The sequence below is a fragment of the Thalassophryne amazonica genome, chromosome 16 (genome assembly GCF_902500255.1).
Source record: "Thalassophryne amazonica chromosome 16, fThaAma1.1, whole genome shotgun sequence".
In the NCBI taxonomy this organism is placed as follows: domain Eukaryota; kingdom Metazoa; phylum Chordata; class Actinopteri; order Batrachoidiformes; family Batrachoididae; genus Thalassophryne; species Thalassophryne amazonica.
In genome coordinates this window covers 47,592,506-47,615,228 of record NC_047118.1, presented here as the reverse complement: position 1 = coordinate 47,615,228, position 22,723 = coordinate 47,592,506, and the positions used below count along the sequence as shown (strand labels likewise).

Here is a 22,723-nt window from a genome sequence, read left to right as displayed (position 1 = left end):
AGAAATGGCTAATGCGTTTTGTAGACTAGAGTGTTATTATTTTATGACATTTTCCTCATGATGGACATTTTTGTCTTATATTACACAATATTAAAAGATTAGCTGATCAATAGTGGCTTTGAGAAAGTTCTCCAACCTTACTGGTTGTGGAGATAATCCTTCCAAAAGGTGTTTTGGGTGTTTTTCTAACATTTATGACATGTTTTTAATTGCAGTTCATCACTGACAGAATGTTACAAAACAAAAAAGAAGAAACAGCAATAAAGCTCTTAGAAAATGCATTCTCAGAAATAATTCACACAATCGTATTTCGAGTAAATTTACACAACTCACCCACAACTGGTTTCCAGCAGGCTGTCCCCCACCTGCAGCGAGGCCATGCCAAAGTCTGCTATCCTGATGTTGTTCTTCTCGTCGAGGAGAAGGTTCTCAGGCTTCAGGTCTCTGTGGCTGAACACACGTCCAAAAACATTCGTCAATACTGGTTATCATAAGACAAGTATATAGTAAATATTGATAATTTGCAGATCCATTTTTCAGTGACCTGGACCTTTGACCCTCTGAGCCCAAAATCAAGGGGGCTGTTGGAGTCTGCCTATGCAATCTACATACCAAGTTTCCAAACAATCGATTTTGTGCAGCAGATGTGGGGCCTATCTTGATGATCTGTAGTGGACAGATCTATAGTGCATTTGGAGCATGTCTGTCTCCATTATTCTATTTACATCGTGGGTAATTTGAGTGCAAAGTAACACCAAGCACAAAAGAGTTGTGTTTAGTTTCTAAATCAAGGGTGTGTCTTGGGTGTGGCATTCAGACTGTCATCTGTCATTGCCTTCAATAGACCGGTGTCACAGACTGAACAGTCTGCCCCTAAAGATTGGTCTGCCTTTTGCATCTGCGCATGCATCATTTCGGACCACAGCAGCACTTCTGAGATCTAGTCTCTTCACCTAAAGCAATCAAATGGATTAATGGGATTATTAACTATCAGATGAGAAAAGTAAAACCTCTTAAATCATTATAAAGTCAGTTTTAAGCAGAAACAATATAGTTTTAAGCAGAAACGAGGTGAAATTCCATGATGCTTGGAAATGTCCGACGTGCAGTGAACGCATCAGCTAGCAGCTCGTTTAGCCGTGGCGCTCTGATTGCTTCTGCCGCCTTTTATGATGAAATAATGCTGAATTTATCTGGAAATGATTGTTGTACAAAAGCTTCAGATATCTGTTGCTGAGACAGATGATGACTGGAGTGCAGTTTGAAGCAGAAAAGAGGTGTTAATCTGTGAACCGTGTCATCAGGGGGACCGATTTTTAGGGGGACTGTTCAGTCTCCGACACCGAGTGGATGTCATCCATGACCTGATGTGCTCCCATAGTTTGCTGGCACCAGCGCATGCCACAAGATGTGACTTGATCGTCTTTAAGACCTGGGGTGTGCTAGCAACTAACAAACTCCTATTTAAACAACAAATTCAAGTGAGAGGTTTTCTGGGAAGTTAAAGGATGTGCGCACAACACAACAACGTACGGGAGTGGACAGCATCCACCAGAGCTCCCTGAGGTGAAGCATTGACATTGGGGTGAATGTGAGGCATTATTGTAAAGCGCTTTGAGTGTCTAATGCAGATGGAAAAGCGCTACATAAATGCAGTCCATTTACCATTGCATTTTTTAAAATTCATGTTTACTTTTATTTAATTGGTGTTTTCAATTTGGTTTAATTGAGCCTCGTGCAAGAACCACTCATTCTAATGGATGTACTCCTAAATGGCTCGTAGGAGAGGTTTCAGATAATTTGCATTCACCAGTTTTCTCATGTTTTGAGTTTTCTCTTATGTAAGAACATAATTCATTAAGTGGTCCAGACCTGTCGTAGGAGTCATGTCAAACCAAATTACATGGCACACTCATATAAACCCATCACATGAAAAAAGTAAGAAATTTAGGATAAGAACAGAAAAATGTTAATGCATGAGGCCCACTGTGTGACACACACCATGAACCCGTCAACGTATTTGAATATTGCACCACATACAGACCAGGTTTTTTGGTGATCTACAGTGCGATCGCTTTCTACTGCCTCACTATAGCAATGCACCAACACAACCTGACCACACCTTATTTTAAGACCAACATGCCCATAGACACATGCACAAGTACACCCATATTCACTATTTAAAGAATTTGGCCACTGGGCGTTAAAATGACAACTCTGCTTTCCGCCAGGGGGACATTACCATATTCACAACCAATCCATGATTAGAAAATGCTTCCAGTGACCTTGACCTTTTGACCTCCAAACCAATGTGCTTTTGATGCTAACCTGACTGAACTAATCTGAAAACACAGCATTGATTGGTCAACCCATTTTTCCGGAAAACGTATAGAATGACAAGATTGATTAAAATCCATCGTGTGTGTGTGTGTGTGTGTGTGTGTGTGTGTGTGTGTGTGTGTGTGTGTGTGTGTGTGTGTGTGTGTGTACGACAGCATTTTAGGGCCATATAGAATTTTTTTTTTAGACTTCGAGAATAAAGTCGTAATATTACGAGAATAAGGTCGTAATATTATGAGAATAAAGTCATATATTTTCTCCTTTTTCCCTCGTGTGTGCTTTTTTAATATGTGTTTATGTACCGGGCCGGCCTATGTGTGTTGTGTGTCGTTTGTTATGGGTTGGTCTTGGTTTGCTCAGCCCTGCTGTTGACCAAGGCAGGGATGTACATCTGGAGCTGGTCCCCGGGCGCCTAATGGCGACTTCTGCTCCTACTGGCAATTAGGACGGGTTAAATGCAGTAGACACATTTCATTGTGCAGGGAACATGTTCTTTTGTGCATATGACAATAAAATTCTTTTGAATCCTTGAATAATTTTAAGACTTCGAGAATAAAGTCATAATATTACGAGAATAAAGTTGTAATTTTACAAGAAAAAAGTCGTAATATTATGAGAATAAAGTCGTGACATTACGAGCATAAATTCGTAATTTTACGAGAATAATAATATTTCGACTTTTTTCTTGTAATATTACGACTTTTTTCTCGTAAAATTACGGCTTATCATAATATTACGACTTTTTTGTCGTAAAATTACGGCTTATTATCATAATATTACGACTTTTTTTCTCGTAACATTCCGACTTTATTCTCATAATATTACGACTTTTTTCTCATAATATTATGACTTTATTCTCATAATATTATGACTTTATTCTCGAAGTCCAAAAAAAAAAAAAGAAATTCAATGTGGCCCTAAAACTCTGTCGTAGTGTGTGTGTGTGTGTTTTCCATCATGACACTTTTTTTTTTTTTTTTTTTTTTTTACTGTTGATGCAAGAAAAAAATGAATGAGAATTTTAAAAAGAAGTGACCAAGAAAGTGTCTGAGAGAGTGAAGATTGGACTTTCTCCTCACAGACCATATGGAGTGACTGTGGCAGAAGTCGAGGGCGGAGATGATTTGTCTGAAGAACTTCCTGGCCTCTTTTGGGGTCAATCTACCCTTTTTCACCAGGTAGTCGAAAAGCTCCCCGCCTGACACGTGCTCTAACACCAGATACCTGAGCAAAAGTATTGACAACAGAAGGCAAGGAGACATTAAAGGGGAGAAGTTCTTCAAAACCTGGAAATCTTTCAAAACACACACACATGTGCGCGCACTGTGACTGGCTTCAACATGCTGCATGTCTCTGACATGATATGGTTATTTATCTCATTTCTGCCTTCTGGATCCTTCTGTCAAGGTTGTTATTGTTTTGGCAGAGATCCACAGGCAAAAGAGCAAGGTGAGAGTCAGAGGAGAGGATGAAGAGATACTCACAAGTATTTGTTATTCTCATAGACATCGTGCAGCTTGAGAACGTGAGGGTGCTCTATTAGTTTAAGAATAGCTATTTCTCGCTCCACCTGGATAAAGAAAGGATTAGAGAGAGGGATGCAGAAAGGGTGTTAAAACTGATGGAGATTTAAATGTCAAGATGAAGAGCTGGTTACATATGAGGTAATGTGGGTGTGGGTGTCTGTCAGGTGTGAGCAGAGGTGGTGGGAGGGGTTAAGTGTAAACTAGAGTGAGACAAGAGTAAATGCTAATGTCAGCTGTTAAGTGTTTAATTCAAGGCAGAAAATGTTAGCAGGGCCGTGGCGTCATCAAGCGGAGGCTAAAGGGGCCGTGGCCACTGCTGGGAAAATACCTGCCTGCCATAACTCACTAAAGCCACTCTGACACTTGCACGCATTTAACCCCTGCACTGCCGCACAATTCGTCATGCCAGTGCAACCCACTGTGTTCCTCTGAATTTCGCAATTTGTGCTTCTGGATGCTGCATTATATAAAATAATTATTTTGTAGCAGATTAATCATTTGCTCAGAATTTGGCTGATAAAACCACCTCGAATCGCTCCGGAATCACAGAGGACTTTGCTGCAGCTGTTCTCGTACGCTTCATGAAGTGGAGAACGCATTTGGAATCATCTCAAAGGTAATTATTTGTAATATTTATATTGTAATGGATTGGTAAAATGGCATTTTCATTCCTTCTTATGAGTATCTGTAAAATTATGTTTATTATAGATTTAACATCTTGTCATAACCGTTCAGATGAGCTGAGCTGTGGTGCGCTGTGTTGGCACAATGACTCGCAGTGACATACAGTGTTTTTGAATTGTTTGCGTGATGTTTGTGTAGTTCACAAAATTTTTTCAGCTTAAAAGTTATTTCAACTTAACTAGAGAGGTCTTGTGGGATTCATTCAGTTGAAAGTTGAAATAACTAAGTTGAAATAACTGTTGTGTGGGCCGCCAGAAGAGGAGGTACTGCTGGCCCACCACCAGAGGGCGCCCTGCCTGGAGTGCGGGCTCCAGGCACCAGAGGGCGCAGCCGCCTCACAGGAGCAGCTAGGGTGACAGCTGTCACGCATCACCTGCAACAGCTGTTACCAATCAGCAGGGGTACATCAGCAGGACGACGTCTCCACCTCTTTGCCGAGATATCGTTCTACCTGGAAGGTAATATTCTCAGCTGACTGCTTGACAGTAACCTTTTGTGACTTTTGTGAGTGATAACAGACCTTTTTTTCCAACGAGAGGTGGAGGTAGCTTTCCTGCCGTGTGGATTACTGGGTGCAAACGCGCCCACCTTTAATTGTGTTTTTGTTCCTCGCCAGCAGTACCAGGTCCGACACGCGGAGGCAGTGGCCACCTGGGAGTTCGGGACTTGGCGGCTCCAGTATTCCCGGGGTCTGGTGGCGGAGGAAATCGTGTGGTTCCGGTTCTGCTTTGGACAGGTGTCTCCTATCTTCGAGCCTGCCCACACGACACCTTTGTGGATTGATTCTGATCTATTGTTGTAATCTGTTGTATTTGTTGTGCACATTCACAACAGTAAAGTGTTGTTATTTGACCTACTCCATTGTCCGTTCCTTTGCGCCCCCTGTTGTGGGTCTGTGTACCGACACTTTCCCAACAGGATATCTCGGCCAGCGTCATGGATCCCGAGGGGCGTCAACCGGCTGTTGAACGGCCAATGGAAGAACAGGGCGCACAGGCGTCCGCAGGAGGAATGATCGGTGAGTTGCAGCGGATCCTCACCGCTTTCACGGCTCGGTTGGATTTAATGACCGAGCAGAACGTCCTCCTTAACCGCAGGGTGGAGGCTCTCGCCGCGCAGGTGGAAGCGCGCCCTCAGGGCGCTGCTGCGGCTCTCCCTCCTGTCGATCCTGTGCGTAACAGTGACGTTCCACTGGTCGTTCAACGACCCCTCCCACCTTCCCCTGAAGCATACATAAGCCCTCCAGAGCCGTACGGGGGTTGTGTGGAGACGTGCATGGACTTCCTTATGCAGTGTTCGCTCGTCTTCGCACAACGTCCCGTCATGTACGCGACTGATGCTAGTAAGATAGCTTATGTCATTAATCTGCTTCGCGGCAAGGCACGCGCTTGGGCTACAGCGCTTTGGGAGCAAAATTCACGGCTCCTTCTGATATATGATGGGTTTGTGAGGGAGTTCAGAACAGTGTTCGATCACCCAAATAGAGGAGAGACCGCTTCAGCCGTGCTGCTGTCAATGAGACAGGGGCGCCGGAGCGCAGCTGTTTATGCAGTCGACTTCCGCATCGCGGCTGCGAGGTCCGGCTGGAATAACACTGCCCTCCGCGCCGCCTTCGTAAACGGACTGTCGTTGGTCCTGAAGGAGCTCCTGGTGGCCAAGGACGAACCGCGGGATTTAGACGGGCTTATTGATCTCGTTATACGATTAGACAATCGGTTAGAGGAACGCCGTCGGGAGCGAGGCGAAGGACGTGACCGGATACGCGCCGCCCCTCTCCCTTCCGGGTTCAAAAAGGGGCCGCCCTCCCCACGCTCCACAGCCGCAGCGCTTTGTGGGGCAACAGCTCCCCCTGGTGACGTTGTTAGGGAAACGCACAGGGCCAAAATGGGGAGGCTGATCCGTGGAGAGTGTTTTCTCTGCAGCTCAACAGAGCACACACAGAGAGACTGCCCCAAACGGCCAAAACATCAACACTCACCCTTAGAGACTGGGCTAAGGGGGGGGTCAAGACATTCAAGTGAGACACACACAAATTGCCACACGACTCCCAGTCACAATCCTGAGCGGGGATTTAACCCTTCAAGCCCGAGCACTGGTGGACACGGGGTCAGAAGGGAATCTGCTAGACAGCAGATGGGCAAAGGAGGTAGGGCTCCCTCTGGTGGTGCTTCCTTCGCCATTGCAGGTGCGGGCACTAGATGGCACCCTCCTCCCTTTACTCACACACAAGACACAACCAGTAACTCTGGTGGTGTCTGGAAACCACCGGGAGGAGATTGAGTTTTTTGTAACTTCTTCTACCTCCCGCGTGATTTTGGGCATCCCATGGATGTTAAAGCACAATCCCCGGATCGATTGGCCGTCTGGGGTGGTGGTTCAGTGGAGCGAAACCTGCCATCGGGTGTGTTTAGGATCCTCGGTTCCTCCCGGTTCCCAGGCTAAGGAGGAGGTCAAAGTCCCTCCCAATCTGACGGCAGTGCCGGTTGAGTACCACGATCTTGCTGATGTCTTCAGCAAGGATCTGGCACTCACCCTTCCCCCGCACCGTCCGTACGATTGTGCCATTGATTTGGTTCCAGGCGCTGAGTTCCCGTCCAGCAGGCTGTACAACCTCTCACGACCTGAGTGCGAATCAATGGAGACCTACATCCGGGACTCATTAGCGGCCGGGCTGATCCGGAACTCCACCTCCACGATGGGGGCAGGTTTCTTTTTTGTGGGCAAGAAAGATGGCAGACTTCGTCCATGTATTGATTACAGGGGGCTGAATGAGATTACGGTTCGCAACCGATACCCGTTGCCATTATTAGATTCCGTGTTCACCCCCCTGCATGGAGCCAAAATCTTTACTAAGCTGGATCTTAGAAATGCGTATCACCTGGTTCAGATCCGGAAGGGAGACGAATGGAAGACGGCATTCAACACCCCATTAGGTCACTTTGAGTACCTGGTCATGCCGTTCGGCCTCACAAACGCCCCAGCGACGTTCCAAGCATTGGTTAATGATGTCTTGCGGGATTTCCTGCACCGATTCGTCTTCGTATATCTGGACGATATACTCATCTTTTCTCCGGATCCTGAGACTCATGTCCGGCATGTACGTCAGGTCCTGCAGCGGTTGTTGGAGAACCGGCTGTTTGTGAAGGGCGAGAAGTGTGAGTTTCACCGCACATCTTTGTCCTTCCTGGGGTTTATCATCTCCCCCAACTCTGTCGCTCCTGATCCGGCCAAGGTTGCGGCGGTGAGAGACTGGCCCCAACCCACTAGCCGTAGGAAGCTGCAACAGTTCCTCGGCTTTGCAAATTTCTACAGGAGGTTCATTAAGGGCTACAGTCAGGTAGTTAGCCCCCTGACAGCCCTGACCTCACCAAAAGTCCCCTTCACCTGGTCGGATCGTTGCGATGCCGCGTTCAAGGAGTTGAAACGGCGCTTCTCGTCTGCACCCGTTCTGGTGCAGCCCGATCCTAGTCGCCAGTTAGTGGTTGAAGTGGACGCCTCGGACTCAGGGATAGGAGCCGTGCTTTCCCAGAGCGGGAAGACCGATAAGGTCCTTCACCCGTGTGCCTATTTTTCCCGCAGGTTGACCCCGGCCGAACGGAACTATGACGTCGGCAATCGAGAACTCCTTGCGGTGAAAGAGGCTCTTGAAGAGTGGAGACATCTGTTGGAGGGAACGTCCGTGCCATTCACGGTTTTCACTGACCACCGGAACCTGGAGTATATCAGGACCGCCAAGCGGCTGAACCCCAGGCAAGCCCGCTGGTCACTGTTCTTCGGCCGTTTTGACTTCCGGATCACCTACCGTCCCGGGACCAAGAACCAGAGATCGGATGCCTTGTCCCGGGTACATGAAGATGAAGTCAAAGCGGAGTTGTCGGATCCACCGGAACCCATCATCCCGGAGTCCACTATCGTGGCCACCCTCACCTGGGACGTAGAGAGAACCATCCGGGAGGCCCTGGCACGAAGCCCGGACCCCGGAACTGGGCCAAAGAACAAACTATACGTCCCACCAGAAGCTAGGGCTGCAGTCCTGGACTTCTGTCACGGCTCCAAGCTCTCCTGTCATCCAGGGGTGCGAAGAACCGTGGCAGTTGTCCGGCAGCGCTTCTGGTGGGCGTCCCTAGAGGCCGACGTCCGGGATTATATCCAGGCCTGCACCACCTGCGCCAGGGGCAAGGCTGACCATCGCCGGGCATCAGGTTTACTCCAGCCGCTGCCCGTGCCTCATCGCCCCTGGTCCCACATCGGCCTGGATTTTGTCACGGGCCTCCCGCCGTCCCAGGGTAACACCACCATCCTCACGATAGTGGACTGATTCTCCAAGGCGGCCCACTTCGTGGCCCTCCCGAAGCTCCCAACAGCCCAGGAGACAGCAGACCTCCTGGTCCACCACGTCGTCCGGCTGCATGGGATTCCAACAGACATCGTCTCCGATCGCGGTCCCCAGTTCTCCTCGCAAGTCTGGAGGAGCTTCTGCCGGGAACTGGGGGCCACGGTGAGTCTCTCGTCCGGGTACCACCCTCAGACCAACAGGCAAGCAGAACGGGTAAACCAGGAGGTGGAGCAGGCCTTGCGCTGCGTGACTGCCGCACACCCGGCGGCCTGGAGTACCCATTTGGCCTGGATCGAGTATGCCCATAACAGCCAGGTGTCTTCAGCCACCGGCCTCTCCCCTTTTGAGGTATGTCTGGGGTATCAGCCCCCGTTGTTTCCGGTGGTTGAGGGAGAGGTCGGTGTGCCCTCGGTCCAGGCCCACCTGCGGAAGTGCCGTCGGGTGTGGCGTGCCGCCCGTTCTGCTTTGCTAAAGGCCCGGACGAGGGCAAAAGCCCATGCAGACCGTCGGCGGACCCCGGCCCCTGCGTATCGGCCTGGGCAGGAGGTGTGGTTATCCACAAAGGACATCCCCCTCCAAGTGGACTCCCCCAAGTTACAGGACCGTTACATCGGCCCATTCAAGATCCTGAAGGTCATCAGTCCAGCCGCAGTGAGGCTTCGGCTGCCGGCCTCACTGCGGATCCATCCTGTGTTTCATGTGTCCCGGATTAAACCTCATCACTCCTCACCCCTCTGTACTCCGGGTCCGGCGCCGCCTCCTGCCCGGATCATCGATGGCGAGCCGGCTTGGACTGTACGCCGGCTTTTGGATGTCCGTAGGATGGGCCGGGGCTTCCAGTATTTGGTGGACTGGGAGGGGTACGGCCCCGAAGAACGCTCCTGGGTGAAGAGGAGCTTCATCCTGGACCCGGCCCTCCTGGCCGATTTCTACCGCCGCCACCCGGACAAGCCTGGTCGGGCGCCAGGAGGCGCCCGTTGAGGGGGGGGTCCTGTTGTGTGGGCCGCCAGAAGAGGAGGTACTGCTGGCCCACCACCAGAGGGCGCCCTGCCTGGAGTGCGGGCTCCAGGCACCAGAGGGCGCAGCCGCCTCACAGGAGCAGCTAGGGTGACAGCTGTCACGCATCACCTGCAACAGCTGTTACCAATCAGCAGGGGTACATCAGCAGGATGACGTCTCCACCTCTTTGCCGAGATATCGTTCTACCTGGAAGGTAATATTCTCAGCTGACTGCTTGACAGTAACCTTTTGTGACTTTTGTGAGTGATAACAGACCTTTTTTTCCAACGAGAGGTGGAGGTAGCTTTCCTGCCGTGTGGATTACTGGGTGCAAACGCGCCCACCTTTAATTGTGTTTTTGTTCCTCGCCAGCAGTACCAGGTCCGACACGCGGAGGCAGTGGCCACCTGGGAGTTCGGGACTTGGCGGCTCCAGTATTCCCGGGGTCTGGTGGCGGAGGAAATCGTGTGGTTCCGGTTCTGCTTTGGACAGGTGTCTCCTATCTTCGAGCCTGCCCACACGACACCTTTGTGGATTGATTCTGATCTATTGTTGTAATCTGTTGTATTTGTTGTGCACATTCACAACAGTAAAGTGTTGTTATTTGACCTACTCCATTGTCCGTTCCTTTGCGCCCCCTGTTGTGGGTCCGTGTACCAACACTTTCCCAACAATAACTTGAAAAAAACCTATGGAAATTGTTACATCAATTTTTCTCATTCAGACAGCAGTTCCTTTTTTAGAGTGTGAGCTTCCGTGTGGCACCATAACTGTGGCATACTGCTGCCCGAAACCCAGCATGAACCTGCTCCAGCATGGAGTCTATTCACACTCAGAGAATTACAAATTTATTGAACTGAATTTCTATCACCAAACTGATGAGCGATACATTAAATATATAAATAACTCCCATTATTTGTTGAATCCATCACCGCTGTACACAAGGATGAACAAAGTCCACACATTGTCTCAGATTAGTCTTCAAAACACAAAAAAGCCATTTTGAAAATATAGCAAAGATCCAGCTTGAGTGTTGTAACGGATGTGTGATGTCACAGTCTTTATCCCTGTGAGACTGTGAACACATCATGACAACACAGGCAGTGTGATGTCAGACAAAATCAATGCTCCATTCCAGGGGTCCCAGGGCTCTCCCCAGAAATACAGAGTATGATGCTGCTGTACCTCTGGGAGGGTGCAACGGGGGCAGTTTGACATCAGATAAAATCACTATTCAGTTCAAGTGATCCTGTCTACTGGAAGAATCAATCTTGGTATTGGTTGTGCGTAGCGCAACAGACCATCTCGTCCAAAGATATGTGTTGGTACAGTGATGCTACAGTGACTATGCTGGCTGTTTTCATCAGCACTGGTCACCATCCTGCTCCTGGAGCTCACCTGCCCTGCATGTTTTCCAACACTCCCCGCTTCACCAGCCACCAATTAACTAAGTCAGGTGTCAAGTCAAGTCTGGGAGCGTGTGTGGGTGCTGTGGTTTGCCACATCCACCACACCACGGAACTGACTCAGGTCCTGGATTGAAACCACCCAGGCAGACAACTGGTCCATTCCCATAGTCTCCAAAATGACCATCTATCTGCTGTAACCAGGTGAAACTTGGGCATTCAATTGGCCTTCTCTAGCTACTGGGGTTCTCAACATTCAGGCACATACAAGCAGGATCATGCACAGAGATACGCACCACATGGACAAAATGACAAAGCTATTGCTCCCTCACGTTTGTCTCCCTCACTAACCGCTTGTTTGACACAAAGTCTTTCCAGCAGTCCCTCAGGATCCTCCAAAGACACGTAGTACCAAAGTCATCATCTTAGGTCACAGGTTAGACTCCAAGTCCCACAACTATATAGCAAGACAGGTAAGACTAAAGACTGGGACCGTCATTCTCCTACAAAGATATCGACATTGCCAAACATCTATTCAATTTCAATTCAATTTATTTAGGTAGCACCAAATCACAACAAAGTTGCCTCAATGCGCTTCACACAAGTAAGGTCTAACCTTACCAACCCCTGGAGCAAGCACACAGGCAACAGTGGTAAGGAAAAACTCCCTCTGATGATATTGAGGAAGAAACCTCAAGCAGACCAGACTCAAAGGGGTGACCCTCTGCTTGGGCCATGCTACCAAAAAGTTTTACAATCAAGTCCATTGAGCCATTCATTGGATCTGTTCCTACAGCAGAGTCTGTCATGTGTCCGCCACATCTCTATTCAGGGACCTTATGACTCATAAGCTCTTCCCAGGTGTCTCTAGATCTCAAAGACCGTGGTCACAGAGACATGAATGTCACTGCTGAGATAAGTGGATGTCTCTACAAGTTCAACACTTTCACCATACACAGAAACATTTCTGATTGCAGAATCCAGGAAGTCGTTAAAAGCGTGAATCTTTGTCTTTATCCAGGACAATTAAAAACCCAGACATTCCACTTCTTCACTCAGCTTCTCAAGCGCTGCAATCAGAGCACTGATTCCGTAAAGATCACAGTATCATCCATGAAGTCAAGGTCAGTAAACCTTTCCTCATCAACAAGCAGCACGTAAGTCCCTGGTTTCTACAGCTCAGTCAGGTGTTCAGTCAATAAAGAGCTAGAAAACACCTGCACTAATCAGCTGTGGTTGTAGCACGTGCACATAGAAACCATGCAGGTCATGTGATCTCCAGCAGTAGGGTTAGTGACCCCTGACCTGCAGCCTATTGACTTCACTGCATATGGGTCTTACTGTTTTAGGCAAGATATTGTTTTAATTTCTACCATCCCTTCAGAATCATTGGCTGTGGGTGTCCCTAGACCAAGAATCAGGCTTTCATCTGAACTTGTTGTGGAAGCGTATATTTGCATAACTGTTTGAGTGACCATGTCGCTTCCTAAACTGATACTAAACTACTACTACTGCTACTACTGATACTAAACTGATGAATCAAACTACAGGATCATTAGCAGAAACAGCAGGGAAAAGGAAAAAGAGACATTTTATGAATTAGACTAAATCACTATGATGAAGTGTGTTTTTTGAAATATGATATAAAGAAAGCAGTGCACGCACCGCTCTGTCACTGTTTTCATCGATATTCAGTGCAATAGAAGACCCGCGGCTCTGAGTCATACGACCTAGATAGAGTTATGACAGGTACACCGAGACTGCAAATGATGTGATATGAGTCAAGAACTTTAAAGAAATATCTGTGCAAATAAATAAGAAAATATGCATTAAGTTCGGAGAATAACTGGAAAATGTCTTTACTTCAGCATCACATTATTATGTTACTTTTTTTTTATATCAAAACTCATTTCTAACAGTGTTTGCGACAGAGGGAAAAATTAATTTGTCAAATAATACTGAAGGATTGTGTCAGTTTCTCAGCTAAAGCTGTGTGCTATTTCAAATGTTCGTGTTTGTCTTTTAATATATTTTGATTAAATACAGGTGAAAGTTTCTTCCCCCTAAGGTATCCAAGGGGGAGGGGGGAGATACACTGTTACATCGGGAGCTGTCCATCTGAGTTGAGGCCATAAAGCAGAAGTCAGGTACCGAACCACAATCAATTTTAGATTTTTGTTCCTTATTATATAAACAGCTTCACATGTGAAGCACAACAAGGTAAAGCACTGGCTTTGTTTTAAAAATGGTGACATATGGTATTTAAAGTAAAGAAGCTATATAATTGTACCATCATGGATATGATAGGCAGTGGTGGGCACAGTTCCGATAATCCGATAACCGATAATTGTCGAAGATAATGTTTTCATTATTGAATTATGTTTTAGATAACTTTAAAAACCATTATCGGACTAATTACCTTGCAATAAATTTTTGTCCAATAATTTTTAGACTGACAACGTGGTAAATAAAGCTGAATAGTGACAAACATTTATAAAATTTAAAATCAGCTGAGCACCTACCTGTTAAATGTTTTGTAGCAGATGTGTAGTTCTACCCTCTGCAAAACAGAGAAGAGCAGTTTCTAGAAGAAACCACTCTACCCTCTGCAGGCAAAGGAGAACTGGTCACTAAAAAAACAAACAAAAAACAAAAACTCATTTCTTTTAACCCCATACTGATACGCGGGCAATATCACCCAAGTCATCCAGAGGCATATATTTTTAATTTATGGTTCAAATTTTAACCAAACTAATTTCGGACAAGTTATTTAAATTAACGTCAGGTCTGAAGGTTTATGAAGTGAAATTATCAGATATATGTGTTAGTTTTAAAGTAATGCGCTAATTTTTAAGGTTTTAGTGTGGACATGCTGTGTCCAGGTGCATTATGGGTATAGGATAATCTCAGTACGTTCACGACATGAAAAATGCATTTGAGACACTCTGGCTCCACGGATAACAGCATTAAACTCTAGTGCCTAAAACTCTTGTGAATATATTCTCTGGATTTATAGACGTTATTGTGTTTGCGTTTATTAAATTCCATGCATCTGAAACGTAGCAGAGTAGCAGCAGACACAGATTATCTGGAATTTTGTTTTGGCAAGTCTCTACTGCCATCTACTGACCAGTAGTGTTCATGGCAGTATTCAAACTGAAGCTGGGCTGATATTTTCAATCACTGTACTCGGTTCCAGCTCAAACTGTACCACAGAACCGCACGGTGTAAAAGTTCAGAGCGCCTGATTTATGTTCTCACACACATTATACGTTCAAAAACTACACGTCGGACATGTTCTGGCATGTCCAGGCACATCCACAATTTCTCGGATAATTACGCGATGGAAAAACCACTGACAGCTGTCTGAATGCCATCTCAAAGCCGTCCTGTGAGACCAAGACGGAGGTGGTTTTGTCTCGCTCCAGTAGCGAATCCATCGTGACGCGCGAAGCCTCTGCTCAGCTTTCCATGACAAAATCTCTTGTTAAAAGTGAAATCTGCCGGAAAATGGTTGATGTCCAGCTCGTGATAACCAGAGAAATGGCACACGATGGTCACGGATCCAGACAGCCATCCGTTTAGAAATGAAATGGTCGTTCAGCCTGTCGATGGCGGCGCGCCCCACAGCCGCTGGGGGCCGTCCTTAAAGCGACAGTAACACTCCTTATTCTCTACCAAGCCCGTAACATTTTCACCGAATGGCTTCCAGCTGCCAGTCTCTAACAGTTTCTGAAAAAATTCTGATGGATAAAAAGCCCAAATCATTCCGCCATTTCCTGGCAATGAAACAACAACGAGGGGGCTGGACCACTCCTCACTCAAAGCCTGCCCACAGGCAAATGACGCAACCGACAGGCGTGGAAAAACTCATGCATGCGCACGAGGGTTCAAGCTTGTCTGACGCAATCACATGTGATTCAAATCCATATGGTTTTTGAAAAATATAATAAGGTCGGATACTTTTCTAATAGACCTCGTAAAGCCAGCTTAAGTACTGAACATCTGGCACCAGTAGATCATGGCAGTGTTCTATTTATTTTTGACACCGGTTATATCAGACGGTTATCTAATTACAACATTATTTATGACATCATAAAGGATATGCTATCATTTATTACCTTATGTCATCATAAAAGAAATACCTACATTTTGCCCTAACAGCTTGCAATGTAAAATTCTTGTCTTTTGACATATTTTTGCCTTTTGACAAGATAAAACGAAATACTCTATTCTTGTAAGAACTCACCTTTTCCTTGCAACACTGCAGAGCATAACCTAATATTCTTTTGTTGTGACATCACAAAGGAAAAGGTACACTTGTTTTAGGGCATCATAAAGCCATCTTAAGTCATTACTTCATGATGAAAATCCTTATATTGTGTTGTTAATACATCATAAAGAATAACCTAAATGCATTTTTTCCATTCTTGAGGTATACTAACGTCTTTGGTGTTTATGCAGAAATGATCCAGAAAAAACTTCCAGCCTATGTTGGGATATTAAACAAGCTGTTTTCACTATTTTGTAATCTCGTGTTTCCAGTAAATCTGTCTGTGCATCCAGGTTTGAAGGGGGGGAGACACGGTTTGTTGAATTTAATAATGGAAAGAGACAAATCCCCATTCCAATTCCCCAATCAAACATCTTCAGTTTAGCTGCTTTTATGAACAACATTTAAATGCCTAGCATACATTATTCAACATAAAACTATATAATAAACAGATAAGGGTCAATCGCTCATCCTCAGACCTGGAACCAGCTCAGGTTTCACATTTTTCTTTGCCTGCATGAAAGGGAAGTGGCTTGTCTGTAGTTAAGTGTGCTTTATTGGGTCTTTGTAGCTAAAGCCAAACGCAAGGAGCCAAATGCAATTTGTAGGAATCCACACGTTACACCCTGAAAGGGGGAAATATCAATAAAGACGCTCAGACACAATGTTTCCTCTCTGGCAGCTTCATTGAGAATGAAGCATCGTGACCGCGAGCTCCCCCTCCTGGTCCCTGCAGGCATAACTAATCAATCTCTCTGAAGGCTCAACAGGTGGATCCCAGATAAAATAACCTGACCTGTATATTTATGGCCATTTTAACCTTGTTTTAACCCATTTTTAGCTCTTTCCTAGCACTTAACATTTTAACAGCTCTCACAGTTTTAATGTAATTCAAAATGAATTTTAAAATCATTAATGATGAAAGAGTTACATTTCAGGCATTCGTTCATAGATTAACTCCCAACTTTACTGTTTTAACTGACTGATTTTAATTGTGTATTCTAAAACTGCTTTTAATGACTGTTTTGCTGCCTCATGAAATTATCAATATCAATTATCGGTTTCTTAATAAAATTAATCTATCACACACACAGATGGGCAACATCCCATTCCAAAAGCAACAAAGTCAGAGGGACTGGAGCATGTGTAGGAGGAGAAGAGCATTTTTACCCCACCCACCCCTTCCCCAGTACGGAAGAACAGTTATCCTATAGAAATTCAAAGCATTTTCATTAGTCATGTATCGCTTGTATTTGTCATTGGTGAGGCAAAAAAAAAAACTCCAAATTTTGTAGTGATGTAACCACACTCACATCAGAGTGGATGTGGGACAGATTCTCTGTCTGCAGTTTGTCCAATGAACATCAGTACAATACTGCAATGAGAAGCTCTGAGGTTCAGCACCGTTTCAGGCATTTCAAAGACCGCTACGAAACATACAGTCAGTACGTACGTATATTAATATATCATGTTACAAACTTGCGTGTGGCTATTTTTCATTTGCAATAAACAGCACTTCAGCCTAAATGAAAAAAACGGCAACTTCAAAATAATCAGCCACATTTGATGTGCCAATGTGGGAACTAATTTGAATGTAATTTCATTTGGTTGTGTTTGAGCTGGGCAGCACGGTGGATTAGTGGTTAGCACTGTTGTCTCACAGCAAGAAGGTCATGGGTTCGATTCCCAGCTGTGGCATTTCTGTGTGGTGTTTGCATGTTCTCCCCGTGTTCATGTGGGTTCCCTCTGCGTGCTCCGGCTTCCTCCCACATCCGAAGACATGTAAGTTAGGTTGATTGGAAACTTTAAATTGTCCGAGGCATGCGTGTGGGTGTGAATCTGTCTATATGTGGCCTTGTGACAGACTGGCATCCTGCCCAGGGTGTACCGCACCTCATGCCCTATGGTTGCTGGGATAGGCTACCATCCCAGCAGAACCCCCAACCCTTAATTGGAATAAGCGGTTGAAGGTGAGTGAGTGTGTTTAAGCTGCAGTGGCTTTCATCATAGGGCCTAATTAGCAGAAGGAAATCATCTCTATTATTCAGTATACAGCAGCAGCAGTAGCAGCAGCAGTGCCCACACATGCATCAGCTCCAAGTTACAAACACTGCTGAGCTATTTCTGACTCAAATAGATTCCAATTCTCATTCTATTTCAGGCTACAGGTTTGCATGCTTTGTATTTTTTTTTAACAGTTATTCCAACCACAGAGGTGGGTAGTTAGATAACGATGCAGTTGTTGTGATTTTGACAGTTGGTCCCCACTGATGTATGAATCAGTGGTCTCAAACCTGCAGCCCGTGGACCAGATAAGGCCTAGAGCCAGTAGTTCTTGGCTTGCAGCAGGTTTATCACATATCATTAAGCATCAAAGGTGGTTTTCTTTTAACATATCAAAATACATAAGTTGTATATGAATTTGGTGAGATGTCACATCCTCATACAGACATTATGTTCATGCAATATAAAAGAGCTGTTGCTCTCTGTGAAAATGACAATACCTGCTCCTTTGATACGTGAACAATAAGAATGAACCAAAAGCTTTTATTTCTTGGGTTATGGAATTGACACTATACTGCTAAAACAGAACCTCGCCTGTAATTGCCAGGTGATTAGCTCCATTAGTCAACTCCATTGGAGGTCATGTGATTGTCCCAGTGTGTCTGACTCTGTGTCTATCTTTCTCTCTTCCTGCTTATTACAAGGTATCTCAAAAAGTACAGGGTGGATCCCAATTTTTTTTAAGCTGTTTAAGTTTGAGGGAGATAAGTACGTGAAAGAAAATATTTTTTTCTTTCTTTTCTTGTCACTTTCCTGCCCTTATGAAATCACAAAGGTCAAACATGTGACAAAGTTTAAAAAGTAGTAAAGATAGATAGATAGATAGATAGATAGATAGATAGATAGATAGATAGATAGATAGATAGATAGATAGATAGATAGATAGATAGATAGATAGATAGATAGATAGATAGATAGATAGATAGATAGATAGATAGATAGATAGATAGATAGATAGATAGATAGATAGATAGATAGATAGATAGATAGATAGATAGATAGATAGATAGATAGATAGATAGATAGATAGATAGATAGATAGATAGATAGATAGATAGATAGATAGATAGATAGATAGATAGATAGATAGATAGATAGATATAGATAGATAGATAGATAGATAGATAGATAGATAGATAGATAGATAGATAGATAGATAGATAGATAGATAGATAGATAGATAGATAGATAGATAGATAGATAGATAGATAGATAGATAGATAGATAGATAGATAGATAGATAGATAGATAGATAGATAGATAGATAGATAGATAGATAGATAGATAGATAGATAGATAGATAGATAGATAGATAGATAGATAGATAGATAGATAGATAGATAGATAGATAGATAGATAGATAGATAGATAGATAGATAGATAGATAGATAGATAGATAGATAGATAGATAGATAGATAGATAGATAGATAGATAGATAGATAGATAGATAGATAGATAGATAGATAGATAGATAGATAGATAGATAGATAGATAGATAGATAGATAGATAGATAGATAGATAGATAGATAGATAGATAGATAGATAGATAGATAGATAGATAGATAGATAGATAGATAGATAGATAGATAGATAGATAGATAGATAGATAGATAGATAGATAGATAGATAGATAGATAGATAGATAGATAGATAGATAGATAGATAGATAGATAGATAGATAGATAGATAGATAGATAGATAGATAGATAGATAGATAGATAGATAGATAGATAGATAGATAGATAGATAGATAGATAGATAGATAGATAGATAGATAGATAGATAGATAGATAGATAGATAGATAGATAGATAGATAGATAGATAGATAGATAGATAGATAGATAGATAGATAGATAGATAGATAGATAGATAGATAGATAGATAGATAGATAGATAGTAGATAGATAGATAGATAGATAGATAGATAGATAGATAGATAGATAGATAGATAGATAGATAGATAGATAGATAGATAGATAGATAGATAGATAGATAGATAGATAGATAGATAGATAGATAGATAGATAGATAGATAGATAGATAGATAGATAGATAGATAGATAGATAGATAGATAGATAGATAGATAGATAGATAGATAGATAGATAGATAGATAGATAGATAGATAGATAGATAGATAGATAGATAGATAGATAGATAGATAGATAGATAGATAGATAGATAGATAGATAGATAGATAGATAGATAGATAGATAGATAGATAGATAGATAGATAGATAGATAGATAGATAGATAGATAGATAGATAGATAGATAGATAGATAGATAGATAGATAGATAGATAGATAGATAGATAGATAGATAGATAGATAGATAGATAGATAGATAGATAGATAGATAGATAGATAGATAGATAGATAGATAGATAGATAGATAGATAGATAGATAGATAGATAGATAGATAGATAGATAGATAGATAGATAGATAGATAGATAGATAGATAGATAGATAGATAGATAGATAGATAGATAGATAGATAGATAGATAGATAGATAGATAGATAGATAGATAGATAGATAGATAGATAGATAGATAGATAGATAGATAGATAGATAGATAGATAGATAGATAGATAGATAGATAGATAGATAGATAGATAGATAGATAGATAGATAGATAGATAGATAGATAGATAGATAGATAGATAGATAGATAGATAGATAGATAGATAGATAGATAGATAGATAGATAGATAGATAGATAGATAGATAGATAGATAGATAGATAGATAGATAGATAGATAGATAGATAGATAGATAGATAGATAGATAGATAGATAGATAGATAGATAGATAGATAGATAGATAGATAGATAGATAGATAGATAGATAGATAGATAGATAGATAGATAGATAGATAGATAGATAGATAGATAGATAGATAGATAGATAGATAGATAGATAGATAGATAGATAGATAGATAGATAGATAGATAGATAGATAGATAGATAGATAGATAGATAGATAGATAGATAGATAGATAGATAGATAGATAGATAGATAGATAGATAGATAGATAGATAGATAGATAGATAGATAGATAGATAGATAGATAGATAGATAGATAGATAGATAGATAGATAGATAGATAGATAGATAGATAGATAGATAGATAGATAGATAGATAGATAGATAGATAGATAGATAGATAGATAGATAGATAGATAGATAGATAGATAGATAGATAGATAGATAGATAGATAGATAGATAGATAGATAGATAGATAGATAGATAGATAGATAGATAGATAGATAGATAGATAGATAGATAGATAGATAGATAGATAGATAGATAGATAGATAGATAGATAGATAGATAGATAGATAGATAGATAGATAGATAGATAGATAGATAGATAGATAGATAGATAGATAGATAGATAGATAGATAGATAGATAGATAGATAGATAGATAGATAGATAGATAGATAGATAGATAGATAGATAGATAGATAGATAGATAGATAGATAGATAGATAGATAGATAGATAGATAGATAGATAGATAGATAGATAGATAGATAGATAGATAGATAGATAGATAGATAGATAGATAGATAGATAGATAGATAGATAGATAGATAGATAGATAGATAGATAGATAGATAGATAGATAGATAGATAGATAGATAGATAGATAGATAGATAGATAGATAGATAGATAGATAGATAGATAGATAGATAGATAGATAGATAGATAGATAGATAGATAGATAGATAGATAGATAGATAGATAGATAGATAGATAGATAGATAGATAGATACCTTCATTAGAACTGACTCAGACAGTTTCTCTCTGTTGACAATCTTTATGGCGACCTTCTGCCCTGTAATGCAGTGAACTCCCAACTTCACCAGCCCTGACAAACAAAACAATGAGAGACACAATCAGCAATAATAAAAATAATAATAAAAGATCAGAAGTCATGATGTAGTCATCACTTCCTAGAAAAGGTCAGATAAAAAAAAAAAATCCTGTCATGAAATTTAAAAGAACAAAAATCATACCATGAGCTCCACACAGGATTTGACTCTCCCACCCCACCCTCCTCCCCTCCGTGGTATTGGGATGGTCTTACCCGTCTGTCCCTTCCCGAGGGTTTTCTCCAGCCTGTATGGCCCCACATACTGGCTGGACTGGCCCACCGTCAACTCCTTGCTGCTCATCCTTCTCCAAAAGAATATTCCCGATATAAGGCGGATCAAAGCGCTCGGCTCTTTTCCGTGCGTAATGCCGTAACGCACATCACAGGCGCCTGCAGGAGAGGAGGTGCGGAGTACTGGTCGTGAACTAAAGCCGGGCCCTGCAGGCTACTCCCATGCACTTGTTTGTCATGCGGTCAGGTCCGTGATCCGGGTGAGAACCGGCTCGGATTTCACTCCGTAAAGACCTGAGATGAAGAGTTCTCCACGCTGCGCGTGTCTGCGCTTAGAGCGGCATCACGCATGGACAAAAACCTGGACAAATCCACAATAAGATAACCAAAGCTGTTTTAGATAACAGTTTTAAAGCTGACGTGCGCCTCCGAAACACAGCTGAACGAAAGTGGAGCAGCCGTGGACAGGAAGCCTACATTCGGCACGGATTGATTTCTGTAAGAGCAGAGTCTCAAATATCCCAAGTCAGAATGCTCTGGTGGGATCGATATCAGCACCCCCCCCCCCCCCCCTTCTGACTAACGTCCAAAGATGTTTCTATAATCTCGTCTTGATCGTGCGTGCCCTCCTTTCTTCTCACATCAGCTGGGCCAGGCTCGGACTTGCCTCGTGCGTCTGCGTCCCTATAATAATTTATTATCACAACAGCATCAGCAAGAAGAATGGCTTTTCCAATATCCGGTGTGCACTTGTTTGGCTCACCCCCTCTCCGGCCCTGCATCAGGAAATAGAGGGAGGGAGGAGGGGAGGGGGCATCCAAAGCCGAACGGATCAGCAGTCAAATGCGGCCTTCGCTGCAGCGCACAGACGCGCAGCCGGCACACGATCGGAGCTGCGACGAATCCACTTTAAACGACACGGAGCTGCTCTCCTCTCTTCCTCCCACGTTCTCTCATCACCTCAGCGCATCTCCTC

At 43.3% G+C, this 22,723-nt stretch overlaps 1 protein-coding gene across 2 annotated transcripts in view; it reads right to left on the bottom strand.

Annotated features, from left to right (window-relative positions):
• LOC117527595 (serine/threonine-protein kinase BRSK2-like) overlaps positions 1-22,508 on the bottom strand; it is an 84,290-nt gene extending 61,782 nt beyond the window's left edge. For both annotated transcript variants that reach the window (XM_034190014.1, XM_034190015.1), the window contains exons 1-5: positions 21,730-22,508; positions 21,416-21,510; positions 3,825-3,910; positions 3,424-3,564; positions 334-450 (exon numbers count right to left, since the gene is read on the bottom strand). In XM_034190014.1, coding sequence (XP_034045905.1) covers positions 334-450; positions 3,424-3,564; positions 3,825-3,910; positions 21,416-21,510; positions 21,730-21,817 — 527 coding nt within the window. In that variant the 5' untranslated portion in view covers positions 21,818-22,508. The remainder of the gene's footprint in view (positions 1-333; positions 451-3,423; positions 3,565-3,824; positions 3,911-21,415; positions 21,511-21,729) is intronic.
• Positions 22,509-22,723: the final 215 nt, after the last annotated feature.